Raw genomic sequence first — 21743 nt, 5'->3', positions numbered from 1 at the left:
GCCGCCCGGAGAGGGAGGGCTTAGGACGGCCAGGGTGTCCTCGGCTCACCACGCACCAGCGACCCCTGTGGTCTGGCCAGGCGCCTGCGGGCTTGCCTGTAAGCTGCCCAGAGCTGCGTTGTCCTCCGACGCTGTAGCTCTGGCTGTGCTCATCTTCGCCACTCCTGAGTCAGGGCAGGGGTGGTAGCGGTGAGCTGAGCCTAAAAATACAATTGGATTTTTCAAATTGGGAGAAAATAACAAAAAACGAATTGGCGACTACTACATTTATATAAAAAAAAAAAAGCAAACCAAAATGAATATACCATTTACCTTGGTAGTGTTCCACAATTTTAGCTTGGTACTACTTTGTATTGGGACATCTTACCCACCTTCTGATACTTTTGCCACCACCTCTGGCCCTGTCTGCAGTGCTTGGATGTGGGTTGTGTGGACGTGTGCATCTGAAGTCTAGACTGCGAACTCAGCTGGACTGAAGACAAGGTGGAAGGGAGGATTCTTTCTGGCAGGATCTGGACTTTAGCCAGTCGAATTCTGAAAAGTGAAATTAAAGTACAGTCAACAGTGAGGCCAAACCATGCTTACATTACAGTATATTAAACAATGACTCAGTCAGGGTTCACATTTGTATTAACTGCAGTTGCTATGTTTTCATGCTTTTTAAACCATGATCCTATTCTGAATTTTTTGTGGCAGTCACTACTGATTTCCAGTTGAAGTAAAGTGATATGATTTTATTATCAAAGCGTGACAGATTAATATCCCCATGCCGAGAGGATCAAAAATAAGATGACAATATGTAGGGAAAAGTTTGCTTTGGATATTAAACAAATGTGTAGATGGTGTTGTAATGTGCCACTATTTGTTTTACAGATTACATTTGAATAAAATGTGCACACCTGCAGCGTTAACAATCTGTAAAACCTTCAACTCCTTCCAATATCTTTAATAAGTCTTACAGGTTGTAGCTCTCAAAATATTTCCAGAAATCTTACTGCCATGCACATTCATTCACTATATAGGTCTGAAATGTGCAGTTTTGAAAGAAACACATGTTATAGCACATTTTCATTTTAAACCATGACCTAGTGTAGTACCAGATATCATCATGGTTTAAAAATACATGTTTGCTAAACATGTGTTTCTGTCCAAACTGCACATCTGAGACCTTTATTTTTTTATTTTTTCAGGACCCCCTTCTAAATGAGGCCTGTGTCTCAAAGGGTTAAATAAATAAATAAATAAATAAATAAGTATAGTGAATGGATGTGGACGCGTTTTCAATACATTCCTGCACTTAAAGACCTGCAAAAAAAAAAGAAACCAAAAAGACTTTTCATTACGTGACTGTAAAGGCCTATGATGTGCTAAAATGAACGCAGCACTTGTTAAAGGTATAGCTAATAATTTGTGTTCAGTTTTCAGGTAAGCTAAAATGACATGTAGATGTGTGAAGAGACTATGAAAGAGCATGGTAAACTGTACAGACAGCACTTAAGTAACAATCATTTCCATTCAATTCTTGAAAGTAAAAAGGGATATTTTGTGACTGTGCATCACTGTACGTTTAATAGAATAGGTTAGAAACAGGCGGTTCTGTGTTTTCTTATTCAACTAAAATTAATTATTGGTCTGAATTCCATGAAGCCTCAAAGAAATGATAAATACTTCGGACTACAGTACAGTAGTATTTCATAAGAAGACATGGGATTGCTGATCACCAACCCGCTTAAGAGTATACTCCATTTAAGTGTGTATACATATGCATGAAAAATAACTCTTTAATAAGGCCCAGTTAACCGATAATTGTCAAAAAAATAAACAAAACAAAAAGGTTTCTGCTGTTTTATGCAGCTGTTGTATTTGTAAACAAGCAGTAATGACACAATTAGACTATGTCATCCCTTCCTTTGCACCAGAATCGACCCACAGTTTGGTTTCAAAGGGTGACAGACTAATAATTAGGATGGATGACTCGCTGTATTGCAGTTCTGAAAGCAACAACACAGGGCTCTGTTAGCAAACATTCAAGTATTGACAGGAGATTGACAAATACTTGGAAGAAGCCCTGTCTGTTTTTCCTTTGAATTTCTCAAAAACAGACTTCCACTTAGAAGAAATTCAATTTAGCTTTAATGTGCTGTCCAGACGGTATACATGTTCTGCCAGTCTAGAGCTCCTGAAAGGACACGTCACTGAATTGATTTCATGTGAAATGAATTTCTTTCTTTTTTTTATCTGAAGCTGTAAATCTGCTCTGGTACATCCTCAATGTGTATAGCCTACTGTACATTGAGCCCCCACAGTAAGGTGACCTTAAAAAGAAGGATACAATCCAAACTCGCATGTAAATTCACTTTGCAAAATGACTGGGCAGAAGCCCACAATTTAAAGAAAGTTTTTTTTTTTTTTTAAATCAATGCAACTTTAGCAGCGTATAAATGATCCTGACTCCCTGTGCTATATGATATATTGTGCTGTAACTGCTGAGGGTTTTGAAAGCTACTTTCCTCAAAGCTTTGTTCTACAAATGCATTTAATGGAAGTCTGCTATTTTTTAAATACACTTTCAATTTCCGTCTGCTGCCTCCTGGTGGCAGGATTAATTAAGTGCAGCTGATTAAAAAACCGCTACTGCATCACCGTACTGTGCCAGGCTTGTGGCGGGTGAATAGCTGGCCATGGCTGTAACTACATGCTTTCAGCTTCTGGAAGATCAACATTTTACACTTTATTTATTTAAACAGATTTGATCAGCTCTACAAATCTATGAAAAAGAAAATCAAAAGAAGTCATTTATTCAGATCAGAAATCAAAGCAGCACACCTCTATACATTATGAAGGATCAATAACATAGTTCAGTTTGAAGGTAATCAATTTGGAAATGTCGTCACAGCTAGCAAAGCTTGGCAGCCATTTGAAGCAGGTCGTCAATGGCAATCAACAGATTCCCAATGGTTACATATGTTAGTGAAACAAAAAAAATGAAGATATGAAAGCAATTCATTTTGCAGTCGACAAAGAAACTCAAGTCCAGGGTGTGCTCAGTAATTTACTGGAACTGGGTCAACCAGCTAAAATGTCTTATTTTTCTGCTCTTTTCAAATTGTGGTAATGGAATAAGGTGCATGCTTTGTTTTTTTCCATTTCTAGTTGATGTGCTTCCATGTGTCAGATAATCAATTGTACTGAATTCCTTTCCAAGTGAACAGTACATGATCGCTTATCAGCAAGAGGAAGCAGGTGTATTGATTTTTAAATGAAGGGCTTCATCATCTTTTATCATTTATTCTTTCACAATCTATCAAAGTTTACCTCTACAGTCTGACTGCTCCTGTCTAGCTTTCTCTCTTATGCTCTTTAATGTCTTTAGCAGCATGTGAGGTTTCAGAAGGGTGCACCTTGAAAGGATAATACAGAGTTTCTCTGGGGTAGATTTTTAAATGGACCACACAACTATTAGCAAAAGAGTAAAAAAAAAAAATGTATGGAACTGTTTTGTGGCATCTACTTTATGTAGTGAAATACACACAATCGAAAAATATTTAAGTTAAACTACTTACTGTCTGGAACCCTGTTTTGAGAGAATCGTAGAACACAGCAGTGTTCCAACTCTTAATACGCTTTCTGAAAGCAAGTGGTCTGTATCATTAAGACAGCCAGAGGCTAAAACAATGTGGCGGGGTTACTTTTCAACTAGACTACACAGGTAACAAAAATCAAAAATCAAAGAATACAGCCATGTAAAATATAACCATTATTCCACTACAGAAATAAACAGTGCAGGGTATGAAACCCAGTTTAAAAAGTCATGCGAAGCAAATTAAGGTAGAAGCCAAGAAACACCCCCCCCCCCCACATTTGATAATATGTGTCAAGCTGTCAGTGTGCATGTGTCACAGATAGCTTGGTGGCGACATCAGACCAGGAAGAGACAGACTCAGTACTACAGGGTAGGAGGCTCTGATTTAATAATAAATAAACAGTTTAAACGGAACACAAACACTCTGCAAAAGAAAATGGCACGATGGCCAAAATAAACAGACACACACAACACACTGAACCAAAGTATCGTGCTGGTTTTAAAGCCAGCACGAGTAGCAATTGTAATTTTATATTTGAGTTCTGTAAGTCACGTTCCAGCTCTGAACACCCAGCCCTGAGTGAGCGATCCGTGCCTCTTTTATGTATCTGTGCCTGGGCTCGATTGCTTATTAAATCATTCAATCAGGCCCAGGCACAGTCTGCACGTGAACTGCTTTGTCAGGGAATGCAATCAAGCCGACCTAACACACCCGTGCACAAATACATACATACATTTCAAATACTAATAAAACCACACCCTGAGCACCAATACATCCATACACAAATCATAAAACAACAATAGACAATACAAAATAAACAACACACACGGGCGGGGTGTACCCTGTCACAGCACGTCAAAAAGCTGTGAGTTTAGGGTTTTCAAATTGGAAACATGGAGGTGATCAAATCACAACACATGTCTGAGACTGGGGATGCTTCAAGTTGTCTTTCGATAATAAAGTGAATTGTAACAGGATCATTTTTACACCAAAGAAGTAGGAGAACCACAAATATCTAGCTTAACAACCTTTTTTTCTGTCAAGTTAATGTAAAATATTTACAGATATCCTAATACTCGGACAAACCTTGCTTGACATGTAAAAAACCATGTCAGTGTTCGTCGGAAGTGACATAACTCACAGAAATTAAAAACACGACATGTATCACACCAGGTTCACTTTTACTGATTTACCAACTGGCCAGAATATGCGTGACGAAAAAAAAAAAAAAAAACATCTGATGTGTGAGATTTTTTTCCATATTTATTTATTCAAGTTAAATTTGAGTTTTCATTTGCTTGTTCAATTAGCTCCAACAGCCCCCCAAAAAAGTAAACATTCAGTGGGTAATGTAATGTCACGAGAACCCTCCACTACATCACTGCTACCAGCAGGGGATAATAAATGAAAGATATTTCATTCAGAAAAAAGGTACAGCTCATTTAAGACCATAGACAAGAAAGAGGTTTTCATTAAATCTTGCTCACCTCTCCTCCAGTATCACGGATTGGTACTCATAGAACAATCAGGTTAATACAGTAAATAGCTTTTTTGGTAATGAAAACAGATTTTAAAACTCAATGGGATTCACTGTTTTTCATTATTAATTTGTACTGCATTAACAAACGGCATTTTACGGTTTGCAGCTGTAACAGATCTTTGGTTCTGGTTAATTTTACTGGGTAGGTATGTTTTGGGATATAAGACAGTTTCCAGTTTTTTGCAATACAAAATAAAAGTAGGCTAAATGCAATCCCGCAGGATATGAATGGACCATTCAATTGAATCGCAATAATAGTATTACTGGACTCTTCACGAGCCCTGCAGACAGTCCTGGCTTTCTGAACTACCCTTCATTAAGTATATTAAATAATCAGGCGCCAGGAGTCTGATGTAAAATAGTCGCAGACAAAAGTATTGGCACCCTACAATATAAGATAATTCAAGAAAACATGTTAAATAAGCATTTAGCCACTAATGCTACTTTTCGATATTAATTGGTAAAGCTCGTTAAACTTCGAATTCCCCCAAAATACGAGTTTGACTGAAATAAATTTATATAGGATAAACGTGAGTAAAACCACTCGCTATTTTATATTTTCTTACCAAAAATAATATTTAGAAATGATCTCTAGTTTGTGTAGTTTGTATACTTGCTGTCTGTCCTGTTCCGCTCTGAATAGCTAGGGGTCGCTGTCAGTCATGTCAGTGGTCCATTAGTACTGTAGTTTCACTGTTACTGTCATTTCACCCTGGTCTGACAGATCACGTTGACTGAAGCAGCACTAGAATGCTCTCATTCGTTTAAATGACTGTCAATCATCAAGACCTGCACCGACTGTGTACTTTCATTGCCAGCTACAGTGCCTGTCAAAGCGCCTACTTTGAAATTGTACGTAAGCTTTTGCTAGGTATACGGTGACAATTAGTAGGGTGAAATGGGGCACAAGAGGAAAACACTTAATGAATATTGTGCACAATACCCTGACCTACCCTGACCGCGGCAGGACGAAGCGGGCCCGTCTGCCTTGCCTTCCAGTGACTCTGAGTCCAGCTGTGCTGAAGCAGGAGAGGGGGGAGCTCAGACTCCGAATGATAAGAGCAAGTTAGTTCTGTTCAACTATCTAATGTCTTGTTCTATGCATATTATTTTTACTTATAAATGTATGCTTTAAAAGTCTGTGTAACGCACTTTTATATGGTGCGTAGAAAAAAATAAATAAACATTGATATTAATTGTCAATTTGGCAAAAGAATTTAAATCGAATAGTAGCAAGCCTAAATATAACTAATTTTAAAATATATTCACGGATTGAAAATCATTACACAGTAGCTAAGTTGCATTATAATGTCAATAGATAGAAAAAGAGGTCATTATTGAAGATGATGGTTAAAACAAAGGAGTTAGAATCACGTTTGAGAAAACGACAACTAAAGAAATAGCTACAGAACAGTTTCAAGGAAATATGTAATACCAAAATCCACAGAGCAATTATCAAGAACAAATTCATCTGAAATGCTTGAAAGAAGCGGGCATCCAAAGAAAATTACAGCTCATGTAGGAGAATCGTCCGAGCAGCTAAAAAGAAATGCTAATCTGAAAAAATGCTGTAGCCAATCATTGTGTATCCAATCTGTTTGAGCTGAAGTAAAATATATGCAAGACAACATGGGCCCAGATTTCACCAACAAGATGTAACATACTGGTTAAGAATGATCATAAATGTCTAAACACTGTAATAAAAGCAAAAGGTGGTCGCAAAGCAGGGGTGCCAATACTTTTGTCTACTAGAAATTGTGTATTTTGTTTTATTAAAAAGAGGTTAAAGTTTACTAAATGCTTGTCCCTAATCTTTTACCTTGAATTATAGTATAATAAGTATAGGGTGCCAATACCTTTGTCTGCGACTGTAAATTGTTCCTCCTGTAGGACCACAAGAGTAGTTAAAGGGTTAAACATCTTTTTATTTGCACAAGCACCTCTCAGTTCTAACAAGAGGGTGATTTAAGGAGCTAACTGGCATAGTATCCATGGTAATTTGAAGATGCAAGGTCCCACATGATGCATGTGCAGATATGTGACAAACCCTAAAAGTCTCCAAGCAAGAGCAGTCTTTGTTTTAGGGGGATAGCTAGTTAGACTAAGAAAGAGAGAGCACAGCAAAATAGCTTGGAAAACAGAACACCTCAGAGCTCAGAGGGACCTTTCATCAATAAGAAACCTTGAATAAAATGTTGAGTGGAAGACAACACCCACAGCCATCAATTTTTTGGCTAGCAAATGAATAAACTGAAAACACGTGCTGTCTGTGATGTGTTTGATCCATGCTGTTCAAAATGTTCACACTCTCTAACAGAAAGAAATACAGTAATTATGCTGCGGTTCATTTTCACAGGGCCCACAACGTGATAACTAACATCAAAGACAATACTGTTCTTGTGTGTGCTTCCACTGTGCACACACAGTAAAAACACACTCTTCACTCACTTGCTTTAGCTTCTTTGTGTCCTTTCATTCATCATTTAGATTGCAAGTGACAGCAGAAGAGTGTTTCACAGTTCTTTATAGAAAGTCACTGTAATGACCTGAATTGCATCTGGCTCTGAAAGACTGAAACCATCTCTCGTTCTTGAATCAATCTGTCAGAGTCCAGGAGCTGATCTTCAGTTCTAGCTGCCTGCTAGCCTAAGTGTATTTATATTAGTAAGCGCTAGCACCCTCTAGTGCAATAAGGGTGTAATGATACACTGATGTGATATGCGATATGCACCATGTCCACGATTCATCCAGGTGGGCTACGTGAATGATGTATAATAAGATTGAATGATCATTTGTTACTTTGTTAAAAGACCAACATTAAATGAAATAGGGACCATTTGGTGAACTACAAGGAGCTATGTTGTGCCTTTGGTCTTGTCTCACGATACAAAGGATGCATACCTCTATTACTTTACACTATATCATGTAAAGTATCATGATTTATCCCATACATGATTAATAATAACACCTCTAGAGAGTGAAATATGGGAGCACTGCATTACGCTGAGGATCTTTCAGCCAATCAGAGCGTCTCGTCTGCTGTATTCCACAACACATCCCGGAGAAACCCAATTCATGACATCACTGTACCATTATGAGTTTTTACCACCATTTCCACATCGTACCTAAGGCACCTCTCGGAATTCCATTCAACTGCAAAGTCAGATCAAAACGGTCGACACAGAAAGCATTTGTCAGGAAATACCAGAATCTTATTTGTCAAGGTATATATAAAATAGTTAGGGATAACTGTGACAAACCTACTTAACACCTCAATACAACAGTACAGAAAACAGAATGTGTTGGAAGAAGGTGTTCTGTCTACATTACTATAATAATAATAATAATAATAATAATAATAATAATAATAATAATAATAATAATAATAATAATAATAATAATATTTGTATTTTTATATAGCGCCTTTCATAGAGGACCACCATCACAAAGCGCTTTATAGAGGTAGGCTGTGAACTGTGCATTATATGCAGAATCACTTACAATAGGACATTGACTTAACATCTCATCCGCAGGATGGAGCACAAGGAGGTTAAGTGGCTTGCTCAGGGTCACACAGCGAGTCAGTCCATGGCAGAGTTGGGATTTGAACCAGTGATCGTCAGTGACAGAGGCCGTCCCAAGCAATACTTTATTAACAACTGATATCTGCTGGAAGTAGCCCTGGCAAGCTTCTTTGACCAAATAGGAAAAAGAAGCGTCCTTGAAACTCAGGATTCACCTATTAGCAGAGGCTGCGAGTCGCTGCGTGGAGCAGCACCTTTATTTTGTAGTTTTATTGACAGTGTTTATTTTCTCTTTTACTTTCGCCTTTTGTTTTGTACTCTGTTCTCCAGCACCAGTGTGCTGAAAGAACTGTACCATTGGCTGGTAAACACTGGAACTGCATTGAGGTTACCGTTATCGGTATTCAAGCCACGACACCAAAGCGCCCCCTTGTGTACTTCATAAATCAGTGCGCCTGTGTGGCGTTGTCAACTAAACCTTCCAGGTTCCTGTGTCCATCAGTGAATCACCCACACACCCCTTCACAAGTACTAACAGCAGAGGAGTAGCTAATCTGATATCCAAAACAGTACATTTCAAACTGATGTCCAACTCTATGTATTCCAGCTGGAGAGGCTCTACCTGACAGATAAAGGAAAATTAAATTACTTCTTTAAAATGTGGGGCCCATTTATAAATTAATTACAAAACTAAATATATAATAAATATTACTGTGGGCTTACTACAGTGACTTAAAAAAAATGTTGTAACATTGTTATCATACTGTTCTTATTATGTATTATAATGAATATATTGTTTCCCGTGTGTGTGGTTCTTCAGCACAACTAAACACTTCTTGTAAACCCAGTTTAAGAAAGCCGCAAGATATCAGTAGTCGCACAAGGCCAAATTGGAACGCAGACAGACACATTTAAATATACCCTCCGGTATTTTAATATTAATTGGGTCGTTTGCAATTTGGAAGTAGAATGTGTCTCCCTAAAAGAAAACGACATGGAAACCCAAATGACCTGAACGGTACGACCAACACAGCGTGACGAAAAGGTGAGATTTTGTGGACGTTTTTGCAGGATACCCTATGAGGCTTCCACAACTATAACTATTTATATATAGCATGTGCATTTGGAACCTGGAAGAGCTCAATTTTTCCATTTGAAATGTGTCATTAGAGAAATAGTGCCACCTACTGGTAAACTGCTGCCAGCAAACAAATTACTGCAGTCAAAGGTGTCAGCTGTCATGCTAAAAAGAATCTGCTCTTCATATTGTGTTTGTTCATTAAGTACAATTATCTGACTTCAAAAGATGACCATCTGGGAGTAAGGGAGTAGGGCCACCATACAGCCAGGCCAACACAGACTACTTCACTTTTGAAGCTTTTCCTTGTGAACCATTAACTAGTAATTATGTGGTATAGTGTTATAAAACAGAGAACGTCTGTGAATGAGGCAATATCGGTACAAGCAGAAATGAACTGTTTACAAGCTACGGGTGTCAATATAACCCATATGCATATACACAGACACCGGCAGCTATTAAATACTGCTTTGTTGCTCATATATATATATATTTGATTGTGATGTCAAAAAAAGTGAAAGCTCTTTAGCAATCTATAATATTGGCTATGGAAGTGCCTGGCAACAGAACACCTACTTTCTAGTAAATAGCTTTCCAACCAGGGGGGATGCAATCTGTACATGTGCTATGACACTGTGAGCATCTGTCATGTGTGGGCTAGCCCATTTCCACAATGCATGTCAATGTCCATGAGATCCAATAAATGAAAGTGCACTTACCCATCAGCCTGTGTTCTTAATTCATGGATCTTGAACCTCTGTCTTCCAACCGCTTTTAGCTTCACTGTTTCAACCCCGTACTCCTGCTCTTCTCTGTATGCGTAGATCTCAGCTGTGGTTCCGAACTCTGCCTGCCGCTCACCGGTATCACTGACAGCCAAACGAGGAGACACACAGAGCGTTACTCCACTCTTTACTTGGGAGGCATGCAGGGGAATGGGGGCAGAATTTGTCACAGATTTTCAAAAGAAAGTCATGCAGAATGGGGTCCATATCAAAAATAAAATTAAATCACAAATTTTATGAACTGTTTTTCTTTTAAGCATCTGAAATGTACTATTTTGCTTTTAGGATTCGAAAACCGCTTTTTACACATGAAATGTGCCTTTTTTTTGCCTCACTTTCTCCAAGTAAGCAACATGATGGTCGATATAACGTCATGGTAGATGTGTTGCAGAACCTACAGTATATGGATCCTTCTAGGACCCTCTTCTTTCCTCTTTCACCCATGCAACACTTTTCAAGCTGCTTATTACAAGCTCTGTGGAACGCAATATTGTCACAAAGGTAGCCCTCCTTCGCATGTCTCCAGGAGAGACTCATTCCTGGACAAAGATCTTTAGGGCACAAGGCCAGGCTGACTTGCCAGCCTTACTTTGTCTGAACTTGGCTTGAGACACAAATTTGGCTGCTGCCACTCCATAACCCTTAGTGGTCATGGTAGTAACTAAACATTAAATAAAAGAATACATGGAAAGTTTAAAAAAAAAAAACGAGTATTACAAAGCCCAGAAGGCCGGTCTTCATTTGAAGCAACCATTTGTGTGACTAAAGCATTTGATCAAATGTTTTACTTCAGATCCTGCTGTGAAAGTCTACCCTTGAACCCCGACCCTGAAGACTTTATAAAAGGAATCAAAAAACAATCATTGACCTCCTACTAGCTCTAACTTAATTGCTTCTTGCTAGTTTTATAGTCTTTTTCTTGAGAGAAAAGTTGTCTTTGCCAGTTCACCTGTTACTAAATATGGTATTGAAGTAAAGTACCTGGTGCACGCATCGCACACAAACAAACAAAAAAAAACTTTTTTGAAGACCCCAGGGAGTTTTATCCCTGCATATGTATATTACAGGGCATTTGCTTGGTGCTGGCCAAGGTTGCCCCATTGTTTCTTCTAACTTAGCTTGTGTTTTTTATACAAGTTAGAAGAAACAATTAGGGCAACCTTGGCCCCCATTGGTTTTACAGTTGTGCCTATTTGCTTTGTGCTGGGCAAGGTTGCCCCAATGGTTTCTTGAAACTTGGCTTGTGTTTTTGATATCTCCACTTTAAATGGCTGGGCACTTTTGATAACTTGCCATTTTTTCACATTTCAAATGTGGTTTTGTTTCAGATAATAATAGACATCCTACACACATAATTATTCTACTCAGTAACTACTATGAAAAGTTAATGAAAAGTGCAGAAGGACTGACATCAGTGCACAAAATTAGCATAGATGGGCCGAACAGCTTCCTCCATGGTGATTAATGGTGATTATCTGATTTCTCATACCTGATTTAAAATACATTTTTAGTGCTTGGAGGGTCACTAGCCATGCAAGCTGGCCTTGCAGTAGGTGTAAAGGGCGCACCTGTATGCCAGCACAGCGAAGGTCCTGTCCTGCTGCATCACGGTCCTCATCATGCTGACCTCCTGGGGGCGGAACAGCTGCAGCGGCAGGGTCTGACCAGGGATCAGCATCACCGAGGTGTGCGACAGCACTGGAATCATCTGACAGCTCTCTTCATCGTGCACCGTGCGGCCGTGAAACTCCTCCATATCTGCACCCAGATACTAGTGACAAGGGACAGACAATACTGCTTACACAGCAGCGAGGTCAGACAATTCTCACTGTGCACACAATCACCTATAATAAAGTGAAACGGGAAGTGGTCTGTGTTACCGAATCTGACCCCTGTTGGGGAGATGTGATGAAGTTAAAAGATATTTATACCACAATTGAGAAATTCCACTGTAGCAAATGCTGCATAAAATCAGCACAGCTTTCATCTGTTTCACCATAACATTTATTGAACTAGATTTTGAAACTCCCTGAATTATAACAGTCAGTGAACAAAATAGCATTAACAGTTAGGCAGAATAACACAGATGTCAGCTTAGTAATAATAACATAAGGAGCATAACCCTATCTACTACAGAATTCAGTTTCTGCTGCTGTAGAATTTGAAATGTGCAGGACATCTCTCAATCACTGAATCTTCATTGTGTGTGGATCCCACTCATGATCTGGGGAGCTTTAAACAACCTCCTGGATGCTATGAGGTTATCAGCCCTTTTGTTCATTCATACACAATGAAGATTCAGTACATCACCTCTATAGAACCACAAATGCAGAAAAGCCCAGTTATTTTGCACAGTGGTTAAGGCACTTGCTTGTGGTGTGTGTGGTCGCCTGGGCACGCCCAGCCCTGTTATAAAAGCATAAGCAAAACTAAGTTTGTATATCTAGCAAACGAATATGGAGTCATTATTATTATTTGTTTATTTAGCAGACGCCTTTATCCAAGGCGACTTACAGAGACTAGGGTGTGTGAACTATGCATCAGCTGTAGAGTCACTTACAATGTCTCACCCGAAAGACGGGGAGGTTAAGTGACTTGCTCAAGGGTCACACAATGAGTCAGTGGCTGAGCTGGGATTTAAACCGGGGACCTCCTGGTTACAAGCCCGTTTCTTTAACCAGTAGATCACACGGTATTGCTTGGCATGTCGAAAAATACAGGGGTCTGATCAGCATTTCCGGTCGGTCCAAGCTGGTACTGTTTGTTAGAAACGCTGAAATTTTAAAAGCTTCTTTGAATTTCTAAGGAAGCTAATGATGCTTCTTTGAAAATGGCTGCCTGTATATCATTGATGATTCTGGATCAGGCAGTAACGTTTTGGTTAGTCTTTTCTCGTCAGACGTTGCTGTTTGTGTATTCAGGTAGTCACGTTTTTTTGTTGGCGATTTTAATACATGCATCACTACTGTACTCCAATTTAAAACGCAGGCTATTTTTGAGAAGCAAAAAATTATTAAAAAAAGTGCGTCTTAAATTCGAAGGAATACGGTATAGGTTTTAAAATGAAAATACGTATTTGCTAAAACATGTGTTTCTTTCAAAACTGCACATTTGGGACCTATATAATCAATGGATGTCTTCGGCAGAGAATTCATGGACTATTCTATTAGCTACAATTACTTCAACAGAAAGGATTCTGTGCACTATGAAAAGAGTGTGGTATAGTGTAACTACTTTGTAAACTCATTTGAATCGCTTTGTAAATATAATTTTAACACATCTGTTTGAATTATAAATATACACAGTGGTTTCTGTGAACAATGAGAGCCTATCCTATATTGTGTATGTGATAGCAATGGAAGAAAGGAACACTTACTGCATGTGACGTTGGCAGACTGGTGTCAAAGTTCATAATGTTTGGTTTTTCAGCTTCGTCACTATCGTGATCTTCCCTTTCCATCTCATCATCATCATCTTCATTTTCTACTTAAACAAGACACATTCCAAATGAAGCACAAACAGATACAAATGGGGAGCTGGGGGGGAGACAGTCACATCATTAACTATTAAGATTGAAATGCTTCCTCGATATGAGACCGCACCCAACCTTTCACTTAAGTCTTTATGTTCATTTGTATTCGTTTTATATTTATTGAATTATGTACAAAATTGTTATTTCATATTTTCAATAACACTTCACAAAAGGGTCACTCTCCGTGACAAATCAAGAAATCCTGAACACAGCACAGTCTGAGATTTGAAGGGGCTCGATGCTCCATTTGGTTTCCTTCCAGTGCTGTGCTGTGACAGACCTCCATCTAAGATAATCTCAAGATCAATTTACCATGTTCACACCAGGTGGCACAGCTCTCCTTAGTTTGCTTTGTGAAATTCAGATGGCCAATGTGAAAAGGCCATTCTAATACGGGTAAACATGAACAGTGTGCAAGCTGTGTTTCTGAAAATGTTTATTTTAATGTATATGTTTAGCTTCTGAACCACTGATCCAATGAAGCTGAAAATGTATATATCCAAAATTAAATAATATCCGTGGGCCAATAGGGTAACAGCATTATTTTTAAACGAATATAAACACACATCACAGGATTTGTTACCATCATACAGTACTCATAATTATAACTATATCTGTGACATTTTAAATCACACAATAAATGAGTGCAAACCTAAGGTTTTAAAAAACCTTTCTTTCCTCTTAATGTTATTAACATTACTACTGGGGCCTTATTGTGCTGAGAATATTTTGAAAATACAACTTTATCGATAAACTGCTGCATCCTGGCACTTTTGCATACGTCATACATGGTCTGATTGATTCTGAAGTACCAGGAACAACCTAATCTAGTGTTGCATTTAAACTATGAAATATATTGTTCTTTGTTTAAAAGCAAAGAACCGAAAGACATTCAAAAGGGCGCCTGTAATAATATTTCTAGTGCTAAGAGATAACAAATCGGTCTTAAATCTCTGATTAGTATAGTCTTTTCAGAGTAATGTTCTAAGAATACCAGAAAGTCTGAATCAGTGACACAGTGACTGCCTGATACTACTGAAATCTGCAGTGCTAAGAATATGCCTACATTCAAAATGAGTTATCAGTTAGCAATTTAATTAATTAATTACAGGAGAACTGGACGTTGCATCTCTTTGTAGTACGGATCTAGTTTGTAATGTTAATAACTGTGAGCTTCAGCTCATTACACTTTGCTGAGTCGAGTACATTAACATTATGTACAAACTGTGTGCATTGCAGTATGCAACCTGACTCCTAGGTTTCGTTTGCTTTCAGATGCACTGCAGGTGTAATTCACATGTAATAAAAAAAACAAAATGACAGAGCATGCATTTTGTAGGTCGTTATTTGGTCTTTTTTTTTCTTTTTGCACCGCATAAACGTACAGCGCACATGTGTTTGACAAATCGAGCGTCATTTAAAAATGGATCTGGTGTTTTATTTACATATACAATAATAATAACACTAATTGTAGAAAATAAACTTAAAAGCGAAAGTGAAATAATTTCGTCATGGCGCACATTTCATCCCATATCATCTATAATAGTTCTCTAAACAGCTGGTTAATGCAGTCTCAATATTTCAAACCCTTTAATTACCCGGTAAAAGCTGTAATTGATTCCCCATGTTGTTGTTGATATTCTGATCTCCACCTCCCTCCTCTTCAGCCATAGTCTCTGTTTACACTGAGCTGCACTCTGGGTGACGAACAGCCGGCGAGTATTTTGCAAGACAGCAGCGCGGCAGTTCAAATATTATCATGCATAATATACAAGAGAGACTTCTAGTGGAAATAAAGTGTAAGGGTCCGGTTAAACTCAAACAAATTTTACAGATCCTTACAGCCCACTACAAGTACAACTTTATGCGATGTGTGTGTGTGTGTGTATTTGTATACATTTGTGTGATTCATGTTTATACAATCCTGTTGTAACGAATGTGTGATGTAACGATTCTACATAAAACTTTCAATCCCTGCTTACCTCTTTTTATAACGGTTATTTAAGAAGATTCATTTTGCAGGTATTTTGCATTGACTGTCGAGTCACAGCAGTGTTAGTCCAGCATTTCTTTAACTTGGTTGGATACTAGTTGTCATTGCAAAATGCTTCCAAAATGTATTAATTGCCACGCTACTCCCACTTGCAATCTGAACAAGACTATCCTTTCTTCTGGTCAACAGGTAACCCTGTCTTGGCTCCGCCTGTCTATGACATCATTGTCCTATTCTTTTACTATCCTTGACCCTTTGCAATAGTATTAAAAGTCGTCTGCTTTATGAAACCAGGGAGCTCTTGTCCTCTGTTTTGGCTTATAAATGTCATTGTCTGATATTAAATGTGCAAACAGTGTGTTAACATCTCCATTCCTGTATACATGGATTTGTCTTTCATACATGTTTTAAAAGTAACTCTTTGGCACCACCTTGTGGAGAATCAGTAAAACAGCTTGATATCACACAGAACACATCAGCAGTATGCCAAACTAAAGAAAGAATAAACAAGTTATTTATTTGAGAACATTGGGTTTGTTCAAGTAATCTGTATTAAACTTAAGAAACTGCAAGCTGTATAAACATGGTATTATTTTAATTGATTACCATACTTAAATGAGTTACCATGTTTCAATAATAAACACATTCATCCCCACATATTTTGTATGGATTTTAAATACTGTATACAGTAAGTGGATCAACACTTGCATTAATTCTCTGATATATAAATCTATGGGGATCAATATGTGCAAAATATAAACATATGCCACCAAACCTATGATGTCATATTTGTTCTGTTTCGACTAAAAATGGTTTAACATGCAGCATGCACTGAGATTTTATGCCAGAAAATGCTCTCAAATTCCTCATTATCAGTCATACAACTGCATTACAAACCTCTCAAAGAAATGACATGTGCAGAGCGGATGACACTGTTCCACACAGTCAGTTTCTCAAGATGCGCTTAGTTATATTTATTAAACCGGGTTTGCACCAGATTACTCGAATCACTGCACTAATTTAACACCTTGTTTTACGATCTTCTTCTAGGGGGCATAAGACTGATACAGTGTGTTCGTTGCAATTCAATTGAGAACATCTTAAAACCTACCTGCAGACTATCTGGAGGAGCTAGATTCGTTGCAATTGAAACGATCCTACAGTCAGTATATCATTAGTACAGTAAGTACTGTCCTCGGTACTGACCACAGGATATATCCCCAGTTAGTACGCGACTGTATTAGTTAATTGCAATTGACCAAAGGAGTCTAGTTCTAAATGAGATTAGTTCTAAATGAGACAGAGTGATACAACCGGGCTGCCTGGAAATGCGCACATGAAACATATCAAATAATTCAGTTTAAAGTATAACAATATGATGTTGAAAGAACTTGTTCACACTCCACTGTGCACGCCGAAACTGCTGCACTTCCTTTTATTCACAGATTGCACTGGACAGGATTCGCTTTTTCTTTCGGATACGCCGAGTCAGTCAGCCTGAGCTAGCAGCAGCAACACTCAGGTAAGTCGAGTCCAGCCCGTTTCTCCTCATTAAACTGACATGTTACCGATTCTGTAAAACACACCCTTTTAACTTTTGAAAATTCTAAGTCTGAAAGGTCAGCGTTCTCTTAAGGTTTACGACAATAATTTGCAAATGCCATATGTTCTGTCACGTGATATAAACCGTGAGTGTAACACACAATAAACTAGGCCATGATGTGTTTACCTTCGAAATGAAAGGAGTATCCATTTAAATACTGAAGAATGACACAGTTTATTTTTTAACTGGATTATTTACATTATTTGCCCCACTCCGGGGAATGGGAAAGTCGAGTCGATTAGAATACTCCTGTCTTTTAACCTATATCTGATCACACGAATTTGACTGTTTGGGTATTCACGAGACACGGCTAAAGTAACACCATTCACTCACTGTCTTTACATTCAGTGTAATAGTTGTTTGATTATAGTAGCTGTTTTTTTTTTTAATAGAGGAATGGGCACTATTTTGAAATTCCGGCTGGTCACAGTGCTGAGCTTGCTGCTGCTGGTGGAAGTGATTGTGAGCACACGTGATTACTACGACGTTCTGGGAGTTTCACTGTCTGCTACCGACAGAGTGATCAGAAAGGCTTTCCACAGACTTGCTATGAAGTACCATCCCGATAAAAACAAGAGCTCAGAAGCCGAGATTCAATTCAGAGAAATTGCTGAAGGTAGGGTGCTTCTGATTTATTACTTTATTTATCTGTTTATAATAAACGCAATAATAATAATTCACTAAATGCATGAAACATCAACACAGGTAGCTCAGCGCCTAGTAAAATCAATGGCTGTTTTTGTTCATTTCCAATTTATGCCAAAGTTGATAAAGTAGACTACTAAGGTATTTTATGAAATCAGTGGGCACATTTGAGATCTTAAATCCCATCATGACTGTATTAATACAAAACATTGATATTGGTAAAGCCAATGCCTTGTTAAAAAAAAAAAAAAAAACTACAACACTGAATGACACACATCACCAATATGTAACGATTCAACATGTGGTTTTCCAGATATATTCAAAACTGTAAGTGTGACATGCATAATCTAACATTCTCAATAACTTATACTAAATAAAGTTAATACCATGTTTCATCAGTATTGGATATGTGGTTTCCAGATATATGCAGACATGTGAAGTGTATATACCCCATCCTCTGGGATAATAACTACAAATACAGCTTTGGTAATCGGGTCCTAGCTATGGAAATGAGGTATAATGGTATAGCAAGTCCACATTTCACTGCTAATTGTGGTCTTGCATGCTGTTTTTGCTGGTGGCCTTTGTTTTGAACATAGTTATAAGTCACGGGGACCTTCTTCAAGATTCTGACTCAACAGTGGAGGTTTTTGGCACAATTTGAATATATAACATTTCAGTGTAAAAACAGCATTAAACACACATGCCTATCTGCACTAATGCATGTTGCTTAATCTATTTCATGAATTTCCACTGAAGGACAAACCATAGAAAGGCCTCTTTAATCATTCCCTTTGCACTCCTAGGATGTGGGTAGAAATGACACATTGCTATCTCAAATGGTAAAATCCTAGTTTGGCAACTGAAATTCAACTCAAAATGGTACTAAAACTTTTATTTGAAAGGGGATGCATAGTTCTGAATTTGGTTAAGGGACTATAATTTTTTACTTGTATGCTTGTGGGTGTATGTTACTGACACATAGTTCAACTGTGACTCTGGATTTCATGGCAGATCAGAATATGTACTTGTTTTCTTGTTTTTAGCAGTTGTTTATCTGGTTATAGTAAAATAGCCAAGTCTTTAAATGTTATTCTTTAATTCAATAGTCGGCACACCTCCGCCCCTTTCACACTGGCATGCTCTACCCAGGTCGGACCCAGGTCACCTACACGATTTCACACTGCATTATGAAGAAGCGTGCCTCAGAAGCAGCAACGTTCACATAACCACCCTTTCATCTGTTCAGGCTTTAGAGATGAACCGTCGGCCCAAATGTTGATTTAGAGCAAATGTTTCTTCATCACTGCTGCAATCTGGCTCGCAGTGTGTCTCAAGCAACAGAAGTATGGCTTAACATAATAAACAGAAATGAAACCTTCATGCAGGCGTGGCTCTTTGTGACTTCATCCGCTTAGGAATGCCCATCATGCATTTTGTCTCGCTCGACCCGGGTCAGAGCGTACATGGTTTCACCACACGGGATTGTGACCCGGGTAGCCAGAACCGGGTTGGGATCTGGGTAGGAGCGCCAGTGTGAAAGGGGCTTTAGATACGCTGTTAAGTATTTGCACAGTGACATGCTAACTTGTACCTCTGTTGTTTCTAGCATATGAAGTGCTCTCTAATGAAGAGAAAAGAAGAGAATATGACCAATTTGGGCAACAGGCTTTTGAGCACGCCAGTGAAGAGGGGAGTGACTTTGCCCAGCCCTTTTTCACCTTTAGTTTTGATGACTTCTTTCAGGATTTTGAGGTTGATACTGACGACATGTTCTGGGATAGCGCAGACGTGAATGAGGAATTCCAGAACCATCACTTTCAGGAGCATGGCTATGACAGACATGACTTTTTTGATGGGGACAGCTTTGTTTTCGGGACTGAGTTTGAAGAATCGGATATGGAACCAGGAGAGGGCAACTTTAAAAGCAGTGTTGAAGGGGGAAGGTTTTGCAGGAGAGTTACACAAATTGATGAGAATGTAGTTAAAACCTTTACAGAATGTGATGATTATTAGCAAATTGATAGACTAAAGATTTATATAGCTATTTTTCAATGCATTGAAAACATAATAAATTATATTTTTGTAAATTTTGACTCCTTTATCACTCCATGTGGAACATTTTTGTTTACATTTTATATTTCATCTAGTACTTTACCATATTTGTAACTAATGATTCTGTACATTTTTAATTAGCAATACCACCTTAAAGCTCTTGTCGCCATGGAAATGGAATAATTAACTAGCTTCACTGCAGCATAGCACTGAAACTGCTGTTCATGTCCTGCCTGTGTTATTTTTAAGATTTTAAAATCCTGCTATCAACTTCCCTGACACTTATTTAATTGACTACTGGAGAGTAGGTACCATCCCTAATTTTAATACACCCCATCTCTGTACATTTTGTAAAGTTACCTTTGAGTTGAGCGAAGTTAAGGTAATGAACTTGGAGTTCAGTTAGGGGGAACTTCTCCCAAAAAGATTTTGATCAACTTGCCCCCTAACACACCCACCCACATGTGTATTTAAATGTATGATTCTTAAAAACGCACAGGGAAAAAAAAAAAACATTACAACTTTTTTATTGTTTATATCTATATAGACAACATGTTATCTATATGCCATTTGTTATTGACTGACCTCCGTTTCACTGGTTACTACTTATGGAATAAATAGAGCACTGTAAAACAAAAATCCATAAGTATTGAGAAATTACAGAGCAAAATTTGTAAAATGTGGACACATCACCCCTGAAATTTTGCAAGAATTTGCAACAACACAGTAAGAACACGGAGGTATGAACAACGGAAACAGCAACTTGCTAGCGTTGACAGATATAAATATTTATTTTCGTGATGGATAGTTCACTCAGATTTCAAATGACTATCAGGTTGTACACAATGACTGACATTCACAAGACAAACTCACGACTGACCACCTAATAGTACTACTGCTCCCTCCTAAGGAAAGACACAGCATTAAATAACATTAAATACATTACACGTGTTTCTTCTCATTTATACGTATTTGTTTAACCTGCATGAATACTGTCTTTGTTTACAAACACGATCGTTAAACTATTCTGTTGTTTAGTCGTTATTATTCTCATTGTCATTATTATTCTCTAGTCCCTAACCATTACCAGTAAAGACTGAACATCAGCATAACTCCTTCTCTTGGAAGATTACTGAACATATGGCTTTAGAATAACATTATCAATATAATCACAATAACAGGCATTGAACTATAACAGTGAAAACATGTTTTTACACCTTCAAATGAGCAAGTTACAAGCCTACCAGTGCAATTGATCATTAAAACAAATATTTATTTTTATTTATTTATTTATTTTTTACTTCAAATAATTCTGTGTTGTAAAAAAAAAAAAAAAAAAAAATATTCATGTTCGTTCAACTCAAGTCTTCATCAGGACGGCTATTGTAAAATAGAGCTGCAGCA

The 21743-nt window shown here is 38.0% G+C and overlaps 2 protein-coding genes across 3 annotated transcripts in view; one reads left to right on the top strand and one right to left on the bottom strand.

Moving 5' to 3' along the window:
• Positions 1-15794, bottom strand: part of LOC117411753 (protein cereblon-like) — a 39142-nt gene extending 23348 nt beyond the window's left edge. The window contains exons 1-5 of one of the 2 annotated variants that reach the window (XM_059000107.1): positions 15642-15794; positions 13888-13997; positions 12080-12282; positions 10446-10595; positions 372-534 (exon numbers count right to left, since the gene is read on the bottom strand). In XM_059000107.1, coding sequence (XP_058856090.1) covers positions 372-534; positions 10446-10595; positions 12080-12282; positions 13888-13997; positions 15642-15714 — 699 coding nt within the window. In that variant the 5' untranslated portion in view covers positions 15715-15794. The remainder of the gene's footprint in view (positions 1-371; positions 535-10445; positions 10596-12079; positions 12283-13887; positions 13998-15641) is intronic. The other variant, XM_034019487.3, reaches the window with a different exon arrangement.
• A 1520-nt stretch (positions 15795-17314) lies between these two features.
• LOC117411755 (dnaJ homolog subfamily B member 9-like) lies at positions 17315-20374 on the top strand. The gene is made up of 3 exons (XM_059000357.1): positions 17315-17558; positions 18034-18255; positions 19894-20374. Exons 2-3 carry the CDS (start codon positions 18036-18038, stop codon positions 20298-20300), a joined length of 627 nt encoding a protein of 208 aa, XP_058856340.1. The 5' UTR covers positions 17315-17558; positions 18034-18035; the 3' UTR covers positions 20301-20374.
• Positions 20375-21743: the final 1369 nt, after the last annotated feature.

The sequence above is a fragment of the Acipenser ruthenus genome, chromosome 25, assembly GCF_902713425.1.
Source record: "Acipenser ruthenus chromosome 25, fAciRut3.2 maternal haplotype, whole genome shotgun sequence".
In the NCBI taxonomy this organism is placed as follows: domain Eukaryota; kingdom Metazoa; phylum Chordata; class Actinopteri; order Acipenseriformes; family Acipenseridae; genus Acipenser; species Acipenser ruthenus.
The sequence above is the reverse complement of the archived record's forward strand: the minus strand, read 5'-3'. Positions and strand labels throughout refer to the sequence as shown.

Excerpts from the sequence above, each read along its gene's own strand:
- LOC117411755 (XM_059000357.1), top strand. The coding sequence starts at position 18,036 with ATGGGCACTATTTTGAAATTCCGGCTGGTCACAGTGCTGAGCTTGCTG. Across the intron at positions 18,256-19,893 it reads ATTCAGAGAAATTGCTGAAG|CATATGAAGTGCTCTCTAAT; the intron begins GTAGGGTGCTTC and ends TGTTGTTTCTAG.